The sequence below is a fragment of the Schistocerca serialis genome, chromosome 6 (assembly GCF_023864345.2).
Source record: "Schistocerca serialis cubense isolate TAMUIC-IGC-003099 chromosome 6, iqSchSeri2.2, whole genome shotgun sequence".
Taxonomy (NCBI): domain Eukaryota; kingdom Metazoa; phylum Arthropoda; class Insecta; order Orthoptera; family Acrididae; genus Schistocerca; species Schistocerca serialis.
Genome location: NC_064643.1, coordinates 413,986,784 through 414,003,277, shown reverse-complemented (window position 1 = coordinate 414,003,277; position 16,494 = coordinate 413,986,784). Strand labels below are relative to the sequence as shown.

General features: G+C 39.0%; 1 protein-coding gene across 1 annotated transcript in view; it reads right to left on the bottom strand.

The window, feature by feature from the left end:
- Nucleotides 1-16,494, bottom strand: part of LOC126484896 (dynein axonemal heavy chain 10) — a 1,141,797-nt gene that overhangs the window by 273,998 nt on the left and 851,305 nt on the right. Inside the window, exon 50 of the mRNA XM_050108495.1 lies at nucleotides 12,250-12,471. Coding sequence (XP_049964452.1) covers nucleotides 12,250-12,471 — 222 coding nt within the window. The remainder of the gene's footprint in view (nucleotides 1-12,249; nucleotides 12,472-16,494) is intronic.

Here is a 16,494-nt window from a genome sequence, read left to right as displayed (position 1 = left end):
CTCAGGCCCTTCAGATTAATGAATTTTGTATTGAATGGTGCTTTGAAAGCTGTGCCATAATAGTGGATCATGAAACACAGAAGCTAATAGTTCTAACAGTTCACAGGCCAACATCAAAATGTATCTTAAGCATCTATAGACAGTTTTCACAATGTTATGGAGACTTAACTGGGGATTATTTTTTGTGGAGATTTTTATGTTTATTTTCTATGGGAATGTACTTATTGATGACACACTGAGTTGTTTTGCCCAATTTTGGATTATGTACCACCATGAAATTCCCTACAAATACTGTAAACATAGTGTAACGACCACTGACAATTTATTCTCAGACACCATGATCTACAGTAGTTTAGCTGTAAATTTAACAGCCAAAGATTTATATGACCATTATAGTCAAATGTTAACAATGAAATAAACTGGCCAGTTAGGTACAATAAATATGTGGTAACTATCAACCACAAGAAGTATCATCTTCAAGTTTGACTTGTAGATTCTTTGATCGAGGTTCTTTGTATGTTTGTCTTTGCGCAGATCTCTTAAATGTCCATGCTAAGTGTGTACGTGCTACAGTTATTTAATAAAAGTGTTTTTTAATATATATTGTGCTGATGACTGTTGTTCCTTTGCCACACAACTAAAGAGTATTATCATTCATTGGCGACCCCACACTCATTTTCACCTTTTCATCCGTTATTTCAGTGACTGTGTGTTGTGTGCACACTAAGAACAATGAGCCATATGCTATAAGACACAATGAGTTCTGCGTTCTTTCATCGCTTTCCACCTGTGGACTGTGACTCTCAAGTGCAACAACTACCTCATGTCACTGTTAAAATGAAACATGAACATTTTCTTCCTAATGCAACACATGTGGGCCCTCAAATCTATCCAGATTCACAATGACATGAACCAAGTGTATCATATTCAGTGTTTCGACATGCTCCTGTTGACTGGTGGCTATTTCCAGTCCGCCGCTCATGAACCCCGGGTCACCAGGCCCATACTCAGCTAATGAATGCTGAGCACAGATTTCTTTTCTCACCAGTCCCATTCACTACTTCCTCAACAGTAGTGTGATCTGCCCATCTAACATCCAGAATTCTTCTGTAGCATGTCATTTCAAAAACTTATATTCTCATCTTGTCTGAACTGTTTAAAATACTTTCAGAAAAGACTTCCTAACAAATAAATCTATATTCAGTGTTAACCATTTACTCTTATTCAGAAACATTTTTCTTGCCGTTGTCAATCTACATTTTATATCCTCTCTACTTTGGCCTTCATCAATTATTTTACTGCCCAAAGAGTGAAACTCATCTAGTACTTTATGTGTCTTGTTTCCTAATCTAATCCTCTTAGCATCACCTGATTTGATCTGACTACACTCCGTTACTTTTGTTTTACTTCTGCTGATGCTCACCTTATATCCTCCTTTTGACACACTGTCCATTCCACCCAACTGCTCTTCCATATCCTTTGTTGTCTGTGACAGAATTACAATATCATTGCCAAGCTTCAAAGTTTTTATTTCTCCTTCCTGAACCTTAAGTTGTTCTCCAAATTTTTTCTTTAGTTTCCTTTCCTGCTTCTTCAATTTACAATCTGAGTAACACTGGGGACAAGCTACAACTCTCTATCACTCCCTTCTCAACCCTTGTTTCCCTTTCATGCCCCATAACTCTTATAAATGCCATATGGTTTCCATACCAGTTATAAATAGCCTTTTGCTCCCTGCATTTTAACCCTGTTACCTTCAGAATTTTAAAGAGTCAGCATTGTCTAAAGCTTTCTCTAAGTTTACAAATGCTATAAACATAGGTTAGCCTTCCCCTAATCTATCTTCTAAGTAAAGTCATAGGATTTGTATTCTCTCATGTGTACCTACATTTCTAGGATTCAAATTAATCTTTGCTGAGCTCAGCTTCTACCTGCTTTTCCATTCTTCTGGGCAGAATTCATGTCAGTATATTGCAGCAATGACTTATTAAACTGATAGTTTGGTAATATTCACACTTACCTTCTCTGGAACTGGAATTATTACAGTCTTCTTGAAATCTGAGGGTATTTCTTCTGTATGATATATCTTGCACAGCAGTTGGAATAGTTTTGTCATGACTGGTTCTCACAAGGATATTAATAATTCTGATGGAATACATCTACTCCAGTGCCTTTGTTTCAACATAGGTCTTTCAGTGTTCTGTAAAATTCTTCTCACAATATTGTATTTCCCATGTCATCTTCGTCTTCATCCTTTTTCCCTTCTATAGTTTGCCTTCAAGTTCATTTCTCTTGTATAGCCCCTCTATATACCCTTCCACCTCTCAGCTTTCCCTTGTTTCATTAGTACTGGTTTTACATCTGAGCTCTTGATACTCCTACAGCTGCTTCTCATTTCTCAATAGGCCTTTTTAATTTTCCTATGGGCAGTGTATTATTTTTTCCTTGTGAGATATACATCTATATCCCTCGATTTGTTCTCCAGCTATTCCTGCTGAGGTATTTGCCACTTCTTGTCCATCAGTTTTTTAGATGTTTGTATTCCCTTTCACCTGTTTCAGTAGCTGCATTTTTATATTTTCTCCTTTCATCAATTACATTCAATAGCTCCTGTGATATGCATGGATTTCTACTATCCCTTGTCTTTTTACCTATTTGAGCTTATGCTTCCTTCACTGTTTCATCTCTCAAAGATACCCATTCTTCTTCTACTGTGTTCCTTTTTGCAGCTGCAATCAATCACTGCCTAATGTGCCCTCTGACACTCTTAAATAACCTCTTTTTCTTTCAACTTACACATACCTCATCTCTTAATTTCCCACTTTTTTGCAATTTCTTGAGTTTTAATCTACAGTTCATAACAAATAAATTGTGGTCAGAGTCTGCATCAGTCTCTGGAAATCTCTTACAATTTAAAACCTGATTCTGAAATCTGTGTCTTACAATTATATAATCAAATTGAAATCCTCTGGTGTTAACAGGTCCCTCACAGAGAAATAGCCTCCCTTCATGATTCTTAAGCAAAGTTTTAGCAATGATTAAATTATGCTCTGTTCAAAATTCTTCTTTCATTCCTTTCCCATGAACCCATATTCATCTACTATTTCCCTTCTCTTCCTTTTTCTACAAACTCCTGTCCTCATCACAATTAAATTTTCATCTCCCTTAACCATCTGAAAAATTTCTTTTACCTCACCATACATTTTTTCAATCTCTTCATTATCTAGTGAGCTAGCTGGCATATAAACTTGTAGTAATGTTGTGGGTGTTCGGTTTAGTGCCTATCTTGGTTGCAAGAATGCATTTATTATGCTGCTCGTAATAGCTTACCCACATTATTCATTTTCTACTTAGTTAAGGGTTCTAACATTCCATGTTCCAGCCTGCAGAATGCCAGTTTTTTATCTTCTGATGATGACATTCTCCCGACTAGTTATCAACCGGAGATCTAAATGAGAGACTATTTTATCTCATGAAAACTTTACTGTAGATGATGCCTTTGTCATTTAAACGTACAGTAGAGCTGCATGCCCTTGCAAAAAATTGCTGAGCCTTTTCAAAATGGTGCTCCAGGCATCATCCTAATGGTGGCTTGTTAAACCAGGAATTTTTTTGGACAAAACAATAAAAGACAATGGTTTCTAACTTAGTACCGAATTTTAACCCCCCCCCCCCCCCCCCCCTGCTTAAATTGTTATGTAGGCTGTAGTTTCCCTTTACTTTCAGTCATTTTTTGCAGTACCAGCACAGCAAAGCTGTGTTAGCTTATGTTAAGAGACCAGATCAGTCAGTCTTCCAGACTGTTGCCCCTGCAACTACTGAAAAGGCTGCTGATCCTCTTCAGAGACCACAAGTTTGTCTGGCCTCTAAACAGATACCCCTCTGTTGTGGTTGTTATCTGTATCGCACCTTTCACAGTTATAATGTGAGTTACTAAGTGTGGAGTAATCATCAAACGTACACTACTGTAATTGTGCGAAGGCAGAGCATGTTTATATGGACAGTGTTACAACAGTCTATTATGACAATTATATATGTTCTACATTTGTAAGGCTCATATTTGACAGAAATGAATGTCTGATCCAGTGATGTACAATGTGTAAGTATTATGATTTAAAAATAGCCTTTTTCAATTTCTCTGTTGGCTATGGTGCTTGTGTATATTCTGTAGTCATTTTTTGAACCCTAAATTTTAGCCTTGAAGATGATTGTAACAATTGAAACTTCTAGAGAATAAACATAAAATTGTACAGCTGATGGCACAAATGCGCTTTTTCAAAAAATGTATCAAAATTTTTATACTGCAGACTGGAAGTAATTCATAAAATAACTACAAATTTCATAAGATATTTAAAGAGGTACATTCCATTACATATTTAAAGAAGCACATTCCATTAGTTGCTAAAACTAAACTAAACTCCATCCGAACAGGCTTTGGAAGGCCCAATGGTACCGACTGTCCACCATGTCATTCTCAGTCCACAGGCATCACTGGATGCGGATATGGAGGGGCATGTGAGCAGAACACTGCTCTCTCAGTCATATGTCAGTCTACGAGACTCAATCAAGTAGTTCCTCAGTTTTGCATCACAAGGTGCTGAGGGAACCCCGCTTGGCAACAGTGCTCGGCAAACTGGATGGTCACCCATCCAAGTGCTAGCCCAGGCTGACAGCGCTTAACTTTGGTGATCTGATGGGAACCAGTGTTTCCACTGCGGCAAGGCCATTGGCTTCATTAATTGCTGGTGTACCACAATTAACTAATATAGTGCACAGTATGTAATCAGTGGTGGAACACTACATATCAACATACAAGCAAACTTATTGCAATTTTATAGAGTACAGTAATTCCTAAAAATATATAATTTCACAAAGTGTTGTAAGGTTAAAGAACCCATATATTATAATTCATATCAGTGTGATCTGGCTTATTTTCCATTTATCAACTATACAAAAGTTCACACATTACATCATAATTTAAGAAACAGGTCTTTTATGCATAAAAACATGATAATATCACATTTAGTACAGCCTTCAGATTATAATAAACCTAAAATTGTATTATGATGATGCATAAGCAAAACCTTTTTACAGAGGACATTCTATAACAATAAAATACCTGTCTATATGCCAGCGTTGATTTTGCCAAAAATGGGTAACCAGGAATTATAGATAACAAATTAGATGATAATAAACAAAGAGAATGCCTACAAGTGTACATAATAAACACTCCTTACTGAATAGACCATTGAACACACAAAGATGCTAAAACATTTTTCCCAAGATCATGTACATGTATCTAACATTAAGTAAATTATGTGGTAACATAACAACTTATTTGAAGGGACAGGGGATGGTAACCAAGCAGAATAATTAAAAAACCACTGGTAAAAATTCTTACATGACAAGCTCTGAATGAAAATATTAGCTAATTCAAATGACTTGTTGGTGGAAACAAGTGGAATCTTTTGGCATCTTTGCACGGTCAATAGTATATTCAACAAGGACTGTTGATTATGTATACTTTATCTTTCTTTATGTTTATCATCATGTAATTTCATAATTACAATTGCTGCTTACTCGTTTTTGGTAGAATACTAGATGGGCTTGTATAGATACATATTTGTGTGTTACAAAATGTTTGCTTATTCTTCACAATAATATAATTCTTGTTTTATCATAATTTCAGGCATGGACTAGTCACATGGTTTGATGTATAATAGACTTGTTTCTTAGGTAAAATGTAATATGTGTATCTTTACTATAACTAATAAATGACAAATATGTTGGTTCATACCTACATGTATTATAGTATATGGGCTTTTTAACTTTATAACACTTTATGAAGTTATATGTTTTTTATGAATTACTAGACTGTATAAAATTATAACATTTTTCTTCTATGTTCATATATAGTGATCCTTCATTGGTTATGTACACTGAAGCACCAAAGAAACTGGTATAGGCATGCTTATTCAAATACAGAGATATATAAACAGGCAGAATACGACACTGTGGTTGGCAACATCTATATAAGACAAGAAGAGTCTGATGCAGTTTTTAGATTGGTTACTGCTGCTACAATGGCAGTTATCAAGAATTAAGTGAGTATGAATGTGGAGTTTGAGTCATCATGGGAGTGATGAGACACGGCATCTCCGAGGTAGCAATGAAGTGGGGATTTCCCAGTATGACCATTTCATGAGTGTACCATGAAAATCAAGAATCCGGTAAAACATCAAATCTCTGACATCCCTGCAGCTGAAAAAAGACTTGCAAGAATGGGACCAACAACAACTAAAGAGAATCGTTCACCATGACAGAAGTGCAACCCTTCCACAAATTGCTGCAGATTTCAATGCTGGGTCATCAACAAGTGCCAAGGTGTGAACCATTAAATGAAACATCATCAATATGGATTTTCAGAGCTGAAGGCCCAGTCGTGTAACCTTGATAACCGCACGACACAAAGCTTTACGCCTTGCTTGGGCCTGTCAACACCAACATTTGACTGTTGATGACTGGAAACATGTCGTCTGGTCAGACGAATCTCATTTCAAATTGTATTGAGCAGATGGATGTGTACAGTTATGGAGACAACATCACGAGTCCATGGACCCTGCATGTCAGCAGGGGACTGTAAGTGCTGGTGGAGGTTCTGTAATGGTGTGGGGCATGTGCAGTTGAAGTGATATGGGACCCCTGATACATCTAGATATGACTCTGATAGGTGACATGTATATAAGCATCCTGTTTGATCACCTGCATCCATTCATGTCCATTGCGCATTCTGACGGACTTGGACAATTCCAGCAGGACAATACTACACCCCACACATCTAGAATTGCTACAGAGTGGCTCCAGGAACACTGTTCTGTGTTCAAATACTTCTGCTCGCCACCACACTCCCTAGACATGAACATTATTGAGTATACATGGGGTGCCTTGCAACATGCTGTTCCATCCCCCTCATACTCTTACAGATTTATGGACAGGCTTGCAGGATTCCCTCCAGCACTAATTAAGCCATTTGTCAAGTCCATGATACTGTTACAGATTTATGGACAGCCTTTCAGAATTCAGGGTATCAGTTCCCTCCAGCACTACTTGAGACATTAATCAAGTCCATCCATGCCACGTTGTGTTGCAGCACTTCAGCGTGTTCGTGGTGTCCCTACACCATATTAGGCAGGTGTACCAGATTCTTTGGCTCTTCAGTGTATTATGCACTACATTAATTAAGTATGATATAGCAGCAATTAATAGAACTTCCTTTTTAATTATTGAATGAAAGTAGTAGTTATTGTATCAATTACTTCCAATTTTGTCATCATTATCAGCAGCAGCAGCATCGTAATCAGTGTCTTGAACAGTTTCCAGCCCCAGGCTGGGTGCGACTGGAAAATAAGACTCACCAAGTAGTCCTATTTTGCAACCATCTTTGTGTTCACTCTGGCCCTGCCCCCAACTCTTTTTTCAGCACACTCCTCCATGCCTTTCAGCTGTTTATCCCTTGGTCTTCCTCTTGGTCATTTCCTTTGTACTCCATTTCATGTATCTTCTTGGCAGACCTCTTGTTTTGCATTCTCTTGAAGTGTCCATACCATCTTAGCCTTGATTTTATGTCTTGCTGTGCAAGGGTCCCTCTTTCACAATTTCTCCTACTCTATCATTCCTCATCATCACTTCCAATGTATTGTATAAAAATTTTAATATATTTTAACATTCGATCACTGAATACTTAGTATACAATACATGAATACAGCAGCCTGGCAACTACAAACACTTTTTGTGGTATTGTCAAAGATATACTTACAGCTAACATTGCAGAACTGTTGATGGCAGAATAGAAGAGGTACATCACATTACTTGCTGGCATACAAGATTTAACTCATGTATTGAGTATTCATGGTAATGTTACTGTCAAATGACGTGTGATATGTATCATTATGGTCTGGATTCTGCCCAAATGTGTTTGTAAAGTATAGCGGGTGGCCATACATGTGTGAGATGAATCCAAGATGTACACAATGTAGAACTTGAGGTACATAAACTGATGTCACACATGTAAATAGAATTATCAAGTGGTCATGTTAACCCTGTGGTGCAGTTTTCCACTGCAATGGACAGTTGTTAGCATCACTTGTTTGACATTTTCAATCTGTCCTGAGGTTGCAAATGAATGCAGGGGACAGGACAAGTAGGGAGTATCCACTGGAGTGGATAGCATGCATTTGCAGCCTCAGGACTGATTAAAAACACCAAAGAAGCAACATGAACAGTGCAGTGAACACCTTCACTGTAGGGTCAATGTGATCTGTGTAATGTTTTATATCTGCAAAGTCATGTATGTAGATTATGTTATTCTCTTCCATGTTGGTATGTTTGAATTTCAGGTGCTTCAAAGTGACTCAAAGTAGAAATTAGGTGATCATATGAATTAAATAAAAAACAGAAATATACAGCCTACAATGGACCAGATTATCAATTGCAAAATATTTACAGGCTGTTGATGAAATGAAATTTTAACACAGGTAACTGTTATTTTATGACAAATGTTGAGCCAACTGTAGGTGATAATTAGCAGCTATTTTATCTGATCAAGGAATCAGCAGTAGTTTTCCAACTAGCATATTTTCTGTTGATTTTTTTACTGTGTTAAACTGAGCCCGAGTATACAAAATAGTTGAAATGCATTCATTGATAGTTAATTATTACTGCACTTTCCAACAGTGCTTCACTTTTTGTACATGCATCTTGCTCATTTCATACCCCTGTAGAATCATTTTCAAAATGGTACTTACAGAACACAGTGAATCAATGAAACATAAACATCAAGACAGATAATTACATAGCCACACAGAAACAGAAATGGCTCAATATCGAGAGGATAAATTCTCCCATGTTAAATATCAAGTGCCTTGGAGCCATAAGTTATTTTGTGAGTGCCAAGGTCAAGTAATCTGACAATGTGCTTGCATCACTGAATTTGGAGCCTTAAGGTATTTTCTAGGTGACAAGGTCAAGCAATCTGACAAAGTGTTTACATCATGGAAGCTGATCTCATGACAGCAAGGACTCCATTGGCAGTAGGTGGCAATTAGGTGTCAACTGCTAAAATGCAAGGTAACACTAATTATCAGTTCAAAGAAATACATGGAGTTCTGATGTAGACCAGCTTTGGTAGTTGACCAGATGGTTATACTGTCAATATGTTAACCCAATACAAGGATGAGTCAAATGAAAACCTTAAATTTGTAATAACAAATCAAAATTTAGCGTTGTTACCCTGTAAGTTGGTAAGCGTGCTACAAATAGCGTGCAGAATGGCCTGTAGGTGGCAACATAGTGCAGATTCACACACACTGTCACAGTATCAGTATAAAGATGGCCGCCCCACTTGCAACTTGCACCAGGGAAGAACAGCGTTCTGTTATTCAGTTTTTGCATAGTGAGGGTGTGGTGAGGGTATGAAACCTATTGAAATTCATCAATGAATAAAGGATCAGTATGGTGATGCACGTTTGTCACAGCAGCAAGTCTACGAATGGAGTAGGAAGTTCGCAAATGGTGTGACTTCAGTGGAAGATGCTCCTCGTCCAGGTCAGGCACAACGAGTTGTGACTCCACAGAACATTGCAGCAGTTGAAGCCATAGTGAAGGAAAACCACCAAGTGACACTGAATGGCATTGCAGCATGTTTACAGATTAGTCATGGGTCAGCATACCACACTGCACATGATGTGCTCCAGTTTCACAAAGTGTCTGCAAGATGGGTGCCACAGCAGCTGACTCCTGAAATGAGAGAATGACGTGTCGATGCTTGTGAAGAACTTCTTCGGTGCTTTGAACGAGAAGGTGATGGCTTCCTTGCAAGAATCGTTACTGGGGGCAAAACCTGCGTTGACTTCCACCAACCGGAAATAAACAGAGCGAGCAAGGAATGGCGCCATTCTTCATCACCAAAACCAAAGAAGTTTCGAACAGAACCATAAGCAGGGAAGGTTATGCTGACTCTCTTTTGGGACAAAAAAGGCATCATTTTGGAGCATTACATGCCTAGAGGGACCACTGTCACCAGTGCATCATACACAGATCTCCTAAAAAATCATTTGCGGCCTGCAATCAAATCAAAGTGATGTGGATTGCTGTCAGCAGGTGTCCTTTTGTAACATGAGAATGCAAGGCCCCACACAGCCCATACAACAGTTGCAACAATCACAGACCTGCATTTTGAGTGTCTTCCTCATTCACCATACTCACCAGACCTTGCACCAAGTGATTTCCATCTGTTTGGACCACTCAAAGACGCAATGGGAGGAAAGAAGATCCATTCTGATCAAGAGGTATGCCACATAGTGCAAGAGTGATTGTGCTGACTACCAAAAGAATTTTTTTCTAAAGGAATTTATGCACATTGTAAGCACTGGAGGATTTGCATTGAGTGAGGGGGAAATTACAATGAAAATTGATACAGCTTTGTACCACTTCTGCACAATAAATAATATTTTAAAAAATATTTAAGATTTTCATTTGACTCATCCTTGTACAACAACAAACACACAACTATTTATTGATAAATGGCTATGTGAATTCAGAGATATCTCAAAGGAATTATGATCAATAAGCTGATTCACATAAAGATCATCAAAGAGACACCTGGTTTCATAAATGCTAATTGGTGAGGTTCTGATAAGATATTGTACACAAGTTAAAATATTGTCATATTCAAAACCGTGACCTGATAACATTTATGAAAAATGAAGAAGATAATTTCTCTAAACAAGCAGAGAAGTGTACTGGATGGCTGGTTTTCAAGTCTATAATCCAGAAAACTGTCTCAGTTGTCAATTTATACTAAGCTTTAAAAGAAGAATGGGCATATTCAAACATAACTATTATTAACAAATACCATCTACCTAACAGTTGGTATTTCCATCTTTGACACAAATAACAGAGGTAACATGTCATAGCATGGAAGCAAAGAGGCCTTGGTAGGTCACTGAAGGGAATTAGCACCACATTTGGACACTAAATTCATCTAATTCCTTTAAATTACAAGGAGAGGAGCGATGAGACATCTCAGATTTATCTGATCAGGTTCAGATCTGTAGTTGGGTGGGGAGGGGGGGGGGGGGGGGGGTGAAAGCAGTACATCAATTGGAAGTTGCCACTGTGTTCCTCAAACTACACTACTGGCTTTGTGATGTGGTATGTTATGTTGCTGAAAAGTGCCACTGCCATCAGTAAACATGATTGTCATGAAGGGTTATATGTGGTCTGCAATATGTGTATGACACTCCTTGATCATCAAAGTGCTTGCACAATCTCCACTGGACCCATGGATGCCCACATGAATGTTCCCCAGAGCATAATGGACCTGCTGCCAGCTTGTCTCCCTCCCATCAGCATGATAAAGAAGGTATCAGGAGTCATCAGACCATGAAACACTCTGCCACTGTGCCAATGTCAAGAGTTGATGATCACCTGCCCATACCAGTCATAGTTGCCAATATCATGGTGTTAACATTGGCACATGCTTGGGTCATCAGCCCATCATTAGGAGTGTTTGGTGTGTTCAGACACACTTGTACTGTGCCCAGCATTACAGTCTGATGTTAGTTCCGCCACAGTTTGGTGCCTGTCCTGTTTTACCATTCTGCCCAGCCTATGATGTCCAACATGTGTAATGAGGGGTGGCCGTCCAACCCCACGACATCTGGATGCGGTTTCACCTCGGCTTCGCCATGTGTTAAAGACATTCACCACAGCACTCCTCGAACACCCAAAATGCTGCGCAATCTCCAAAATGCTAGTGCCAAGCCTCCAGGCTATCACAGTAAGCTGTCAGTCAACTCAGATAGATCATGTGCTTTCCCCATTTTACACACAGACAGCACATTCATTGATACTACATGCACCATGCATGTGTCTGACTAGAAGTCTTTCCTCACCAGGTGATGCTGCTATTGCCTGGATGTGTTTAAATCAATAGCAAGTCAGTGATCATAATGCTCTGGCAGATCAGTGTATATGCTGCTCTGTAGAACACCAATTATTTCTCTCAGATTTCATAAGTTACAGACAAATTTAAGAAAATCACAGCAAAAGTTTCATCACTGAGCATGTTTTTCCCTGAAATGTTAAATGTAAAAAAATTGACATCTGCACAGAATATACAGTAACTGACACTATTATCTAACATCTTCAAGAAAAGGCAACTGAAATTTCAAAATTTGAGACACTCACTTGCTAATTTCGACATCATCTGAAAGGTGTGCCTCCACTTTAAACACATCTGCAAGTGGTATCTCCCGATGCCTCAGATCTGCTAACCAATCATCATACACCATGCGTCGTCGGAATTCCCAGCTAAATGGAGCAGTATAGCACAAGAATGAGGAGCTCAGCAGGCAGTTGCCAACAAGTCGTTCTCTTTCTATGTGGAGATTTGCCAAATCCCGTTTCCACCTGCATTGGAATCAATACTCAGACAGTTTCTACCTCTTTGATTTCCTAATACTGATTACACAGATACAATTTATTTAATTTGTTAGGAAAACACATAATTATAGTTCAACTGCTTACAAGAAGAAACTATAAAAGCAAGCAGAAAACTGATATAATGATTCTAACATCAGTACGTAGATTAATTGGAAAATATGTTTTCAGTGTATAATAATAATACTATATTCTGTAGCAAGGTGACAGAGTCAGAGATATTGGATATTTTATATGGAGATAAGGTCACTTCTGTTACACTGAAAATAATATGTGCATGAAAATCCTATGCATGCCAATCTTCTTCTTCTTCTTCTTCTTCTTCTTCTTCTTAACTGTCACTCTGACCTGGCAAGCATGTTTTTTGTCTACATTCCTTCAAGGTCCTTCAAGGAATACTTAAGACCAACACTTAAGGAAATGCAAGGCAGCACTTTACTATGCAGTATTTTAATATTGACATGTCTTTAAAATGCTATTATCTGTAACACAAAAACCACAGAGATACCCAAATAATTCCAGTAACATAGTCTGCAATTGATGATGTCATTATTAACATTAACAACTGATTAGTGAAAACATGATACACTGTATTATGTTCTTTATACTATGTATTACATGAATACACTTCACACTTATTTTCCATTATTCTGTATGTAAATAATATGAACTGAGTATCTACTGACAATAAATTCAACATGTCATCATCAACACCAAAAAATTTTAATAATTTGTAATAGTGTTCTTATGAGTTTGTGATAGGCTGAAGCAACATTTCTTAGGCAGATTTTTGTGGTGCTGATGTTTTCATGTAAAATTAGTGAATAAAAAGTTCTGGAAAAAAACTTATTGATCACTGATAATATAAACAGTCCTGTAGATAATGATCTTTAACATGATTCACAAAATACTTAATTACAGCAAATAATGTGTCTATAGCATTGCAACATCTATAAATGATTGCAATAAAATTAACTATCTTAGCTACAATTTTAAAATTTACAATTAAATTGTTAAAGTGATTTATTTTATGAAATTCTGCATAGATATCAGGTCCTGTTAAAATTCATTTTATGTCAAACATTCTTCTCCTGAATGAGATTTTCACTCTGCAGCAGAGTGTGCACTGATATGAAACTTCCTGGCAGATTAAAACTGTGTGCCGGACCGAGACTCAAACTCGGGACCTTTTTCATTTTGCGGGCAAGTGCTCTACCATCCGAGCTACCCAAGCATGACTCACACCCCATCTCCACAGCTTTACTTCCGCCAGTACCTAGTCTCCTACTTTCCAAACTTCACAGCAGCTCTCCTGTGAACCTTGCAGAACTAGCACTCCTGGGAGAAAGGATATTGCAGAGACATGGCTTAGCCACAGCCTGGGGGATGTTTCCAGAGTGAGATTTTCACTCTGCAGTGGAGTGTGTGCTGATATGAAACTTCCTGGCAGATTAAAACCAATACTCAAACTCGGGACCTTTGCCTTTTGCGGACAAGTGCACTACCATCTGAGCTACCAAAGCATGACTCACACCCCATCTCCACAGCTTTACTTCCGCCAGTACCTCGTCTCCTACTTTCCAAACTTCACAGAAGCTCTCCTGCGAACCTTGAACAACTAGCACTCCTGGAAGAAAGGATATTGCAGAGACATGGCTTTGCCATAGCCTGGGGGATGTTTCCAAAGTGAGATTTTCACTCTGCAGTGGAGTGTGCACTGGCATGAAATTTCCTGGCAGATTAAAACTGTGTGCCGGACTGAGACTTGAACTCGGGACCTTTTCCTTTTGAGGGCAAGTGCTCTACCATCTGAGCTACCCAAGCACGACTCACACCCTGTCCCCACAGCCTGACTTCCACCAGGTTCACAGGAGAGCTTCTGTGAAGTTTGGAATGTAGGAGACAAGGTAATGGTGGAAGTAAAGCTGTGGGGGCAGGGCGTGAGTAGTGCTTGCGTAGCTCAGATAGTAGAGCACTTGCCTGCGAAAGGCAAAGGTCCTGAGTTTGAGTCTTGGTCCGGCACACAGTTTTAATCTGCCAGGAAGTTTCATTCTCCTCCTTTTTGTAAAGCATTATGTCACATTTGGATATTTTTGAATACATTTGTTTTCATTCTAACTAACTGAAGTGACTTAATAATACACTTTTCATCAACAAGAAGAGTACTCTGCCGGCCAGCATGTCAAGCTTGGAAATAAGGAAAAAACTGGTGAAGTGCAACATCTGGAGCACTGAACTGAATGGAGCAGATATGTGGGCTATGAGGAAAATGGAGAAAAAAAAACTTAGAAAGTTCTTAAGTGTGGTGCTGGAGAGTAATAGAGCAGAACAGGTGGACATATCGGGCAACAAATGATGATGCACTGAGAAAAGTATGAGTGAACAAAACTATTCTGAATATAAATATTCAGAAGAAGGCCAACTGGACCGGACTCATACTTAGACATGAGGGGCTCATACACAATGTCATTGAAGGGGAGGTCAGAGGAACTACAGGATGAGGAAGAAGAAGAATACAACATCCAAATGACATGAAAGATGCAAGGTGATACAGCAGCCTAAAGAAAGAAGCTGAAGAGACGGAACACTGGCATTAGAAATTGTCCATACAAAGACACAGACCTCCCACTATGCACAGTATGACATAATAATAATTACAATTTACGAAAATGATAGACCACTACTCATCATATAGGGGAGATGCTGGGTCTATATGGCGAGCAGCAACCTATACTTTTCATAACATTGTCTTTATCCCATCCTTGATTTTCCAATTGTGAAACAGTAGTGCACACACATATGTGAATGTACCTAACTCTGAAGCAGAATGTTAAGTTCGAAAGTTGAACTACAATATACAGCTTTCTGTTCCTGTGGCTATCAGCTGCTCTAAATCTCCTCTTGGAGATGAACTATCATGTTAGTTTTTATTCATTATACTATACTGAATTCAGACAAATGCTCCCCATCATAGATTCTGAAACTGAAACAACAAATTGAGGATAGATTCAAGGGAAGAAGAATCATTGGAGCTATGTCCATAGGTTTATCAGCGGCTTGTGACACAGTCAAGCACCAACTGCTATTACAGAAATCATACGTACTACATAGAGAAAATAATAGAAGGAAACATTCCACGCGGGAAAAATATATTTAAAAACAAATGATGTGACTTACCATATGAAAGTGCTGGCAGGTCGATAGAAACACAAACAAACACATACATACACACAAAATTCTAGCTTTCGCAACCAATGGTTGCTTTGTCAGGAAAGAGGGAAGGAGAGGGAAAGACGAAAGGATGTGGGTTTTAAGGGAGAGGGTAATGAGTCATTCCAATCCCGGGAGCGGAAAGACTTACCTTACGGGGAAAAAAGGACAGGTATACACTCGCACGCACACACATATCCATCTGCACATACACAGACACAAGCAGACATTTGTAAAGGCAAAGAGTTTGGGCAGAGATGTCAGTCGAGGCGGAAGAACAGAGGCAAAGATGTTGTTGAAAGACAGGTGAGGTATGAGTGGTGGCAACTTGAAATTAGCGGAGGTTGAGGCCTGGCGGATAACGAGAAGAGGGGATACACGGAAGGGCAAGTTCCCATCTCCGGAGTTCTGACAGGTTGGTGTTAGTGGGAAGTATCCAGATAACCCGGACGGTGTAACACTGTGCCAAGATGTGCTGGCCGTGCACCAAGGCATGTTTAGGCACAGGGTAATCCTCATTACCAACAAACACTGTCTGCCTGTGTCCTTTCATGCGAATGGACAGTTTGTTGCTGGTCATTCCCACATAGAAAGCTTCACAGTGTAGGCAGGTCAGTTGGTAAATCACGTGGGTGCTTTCACACGTGGCTCTGCCTTTGATCGTGTACACCTTCCGGGTTACAGGACTGGAGTAGGTGGTGGTTGGAGGGTGCATTGGACAGGTTTTACACCGGGGGCGGTTACAAGGGTAGGAGCCAGAGGGTAAGGAAGGTGGTTTGGGGA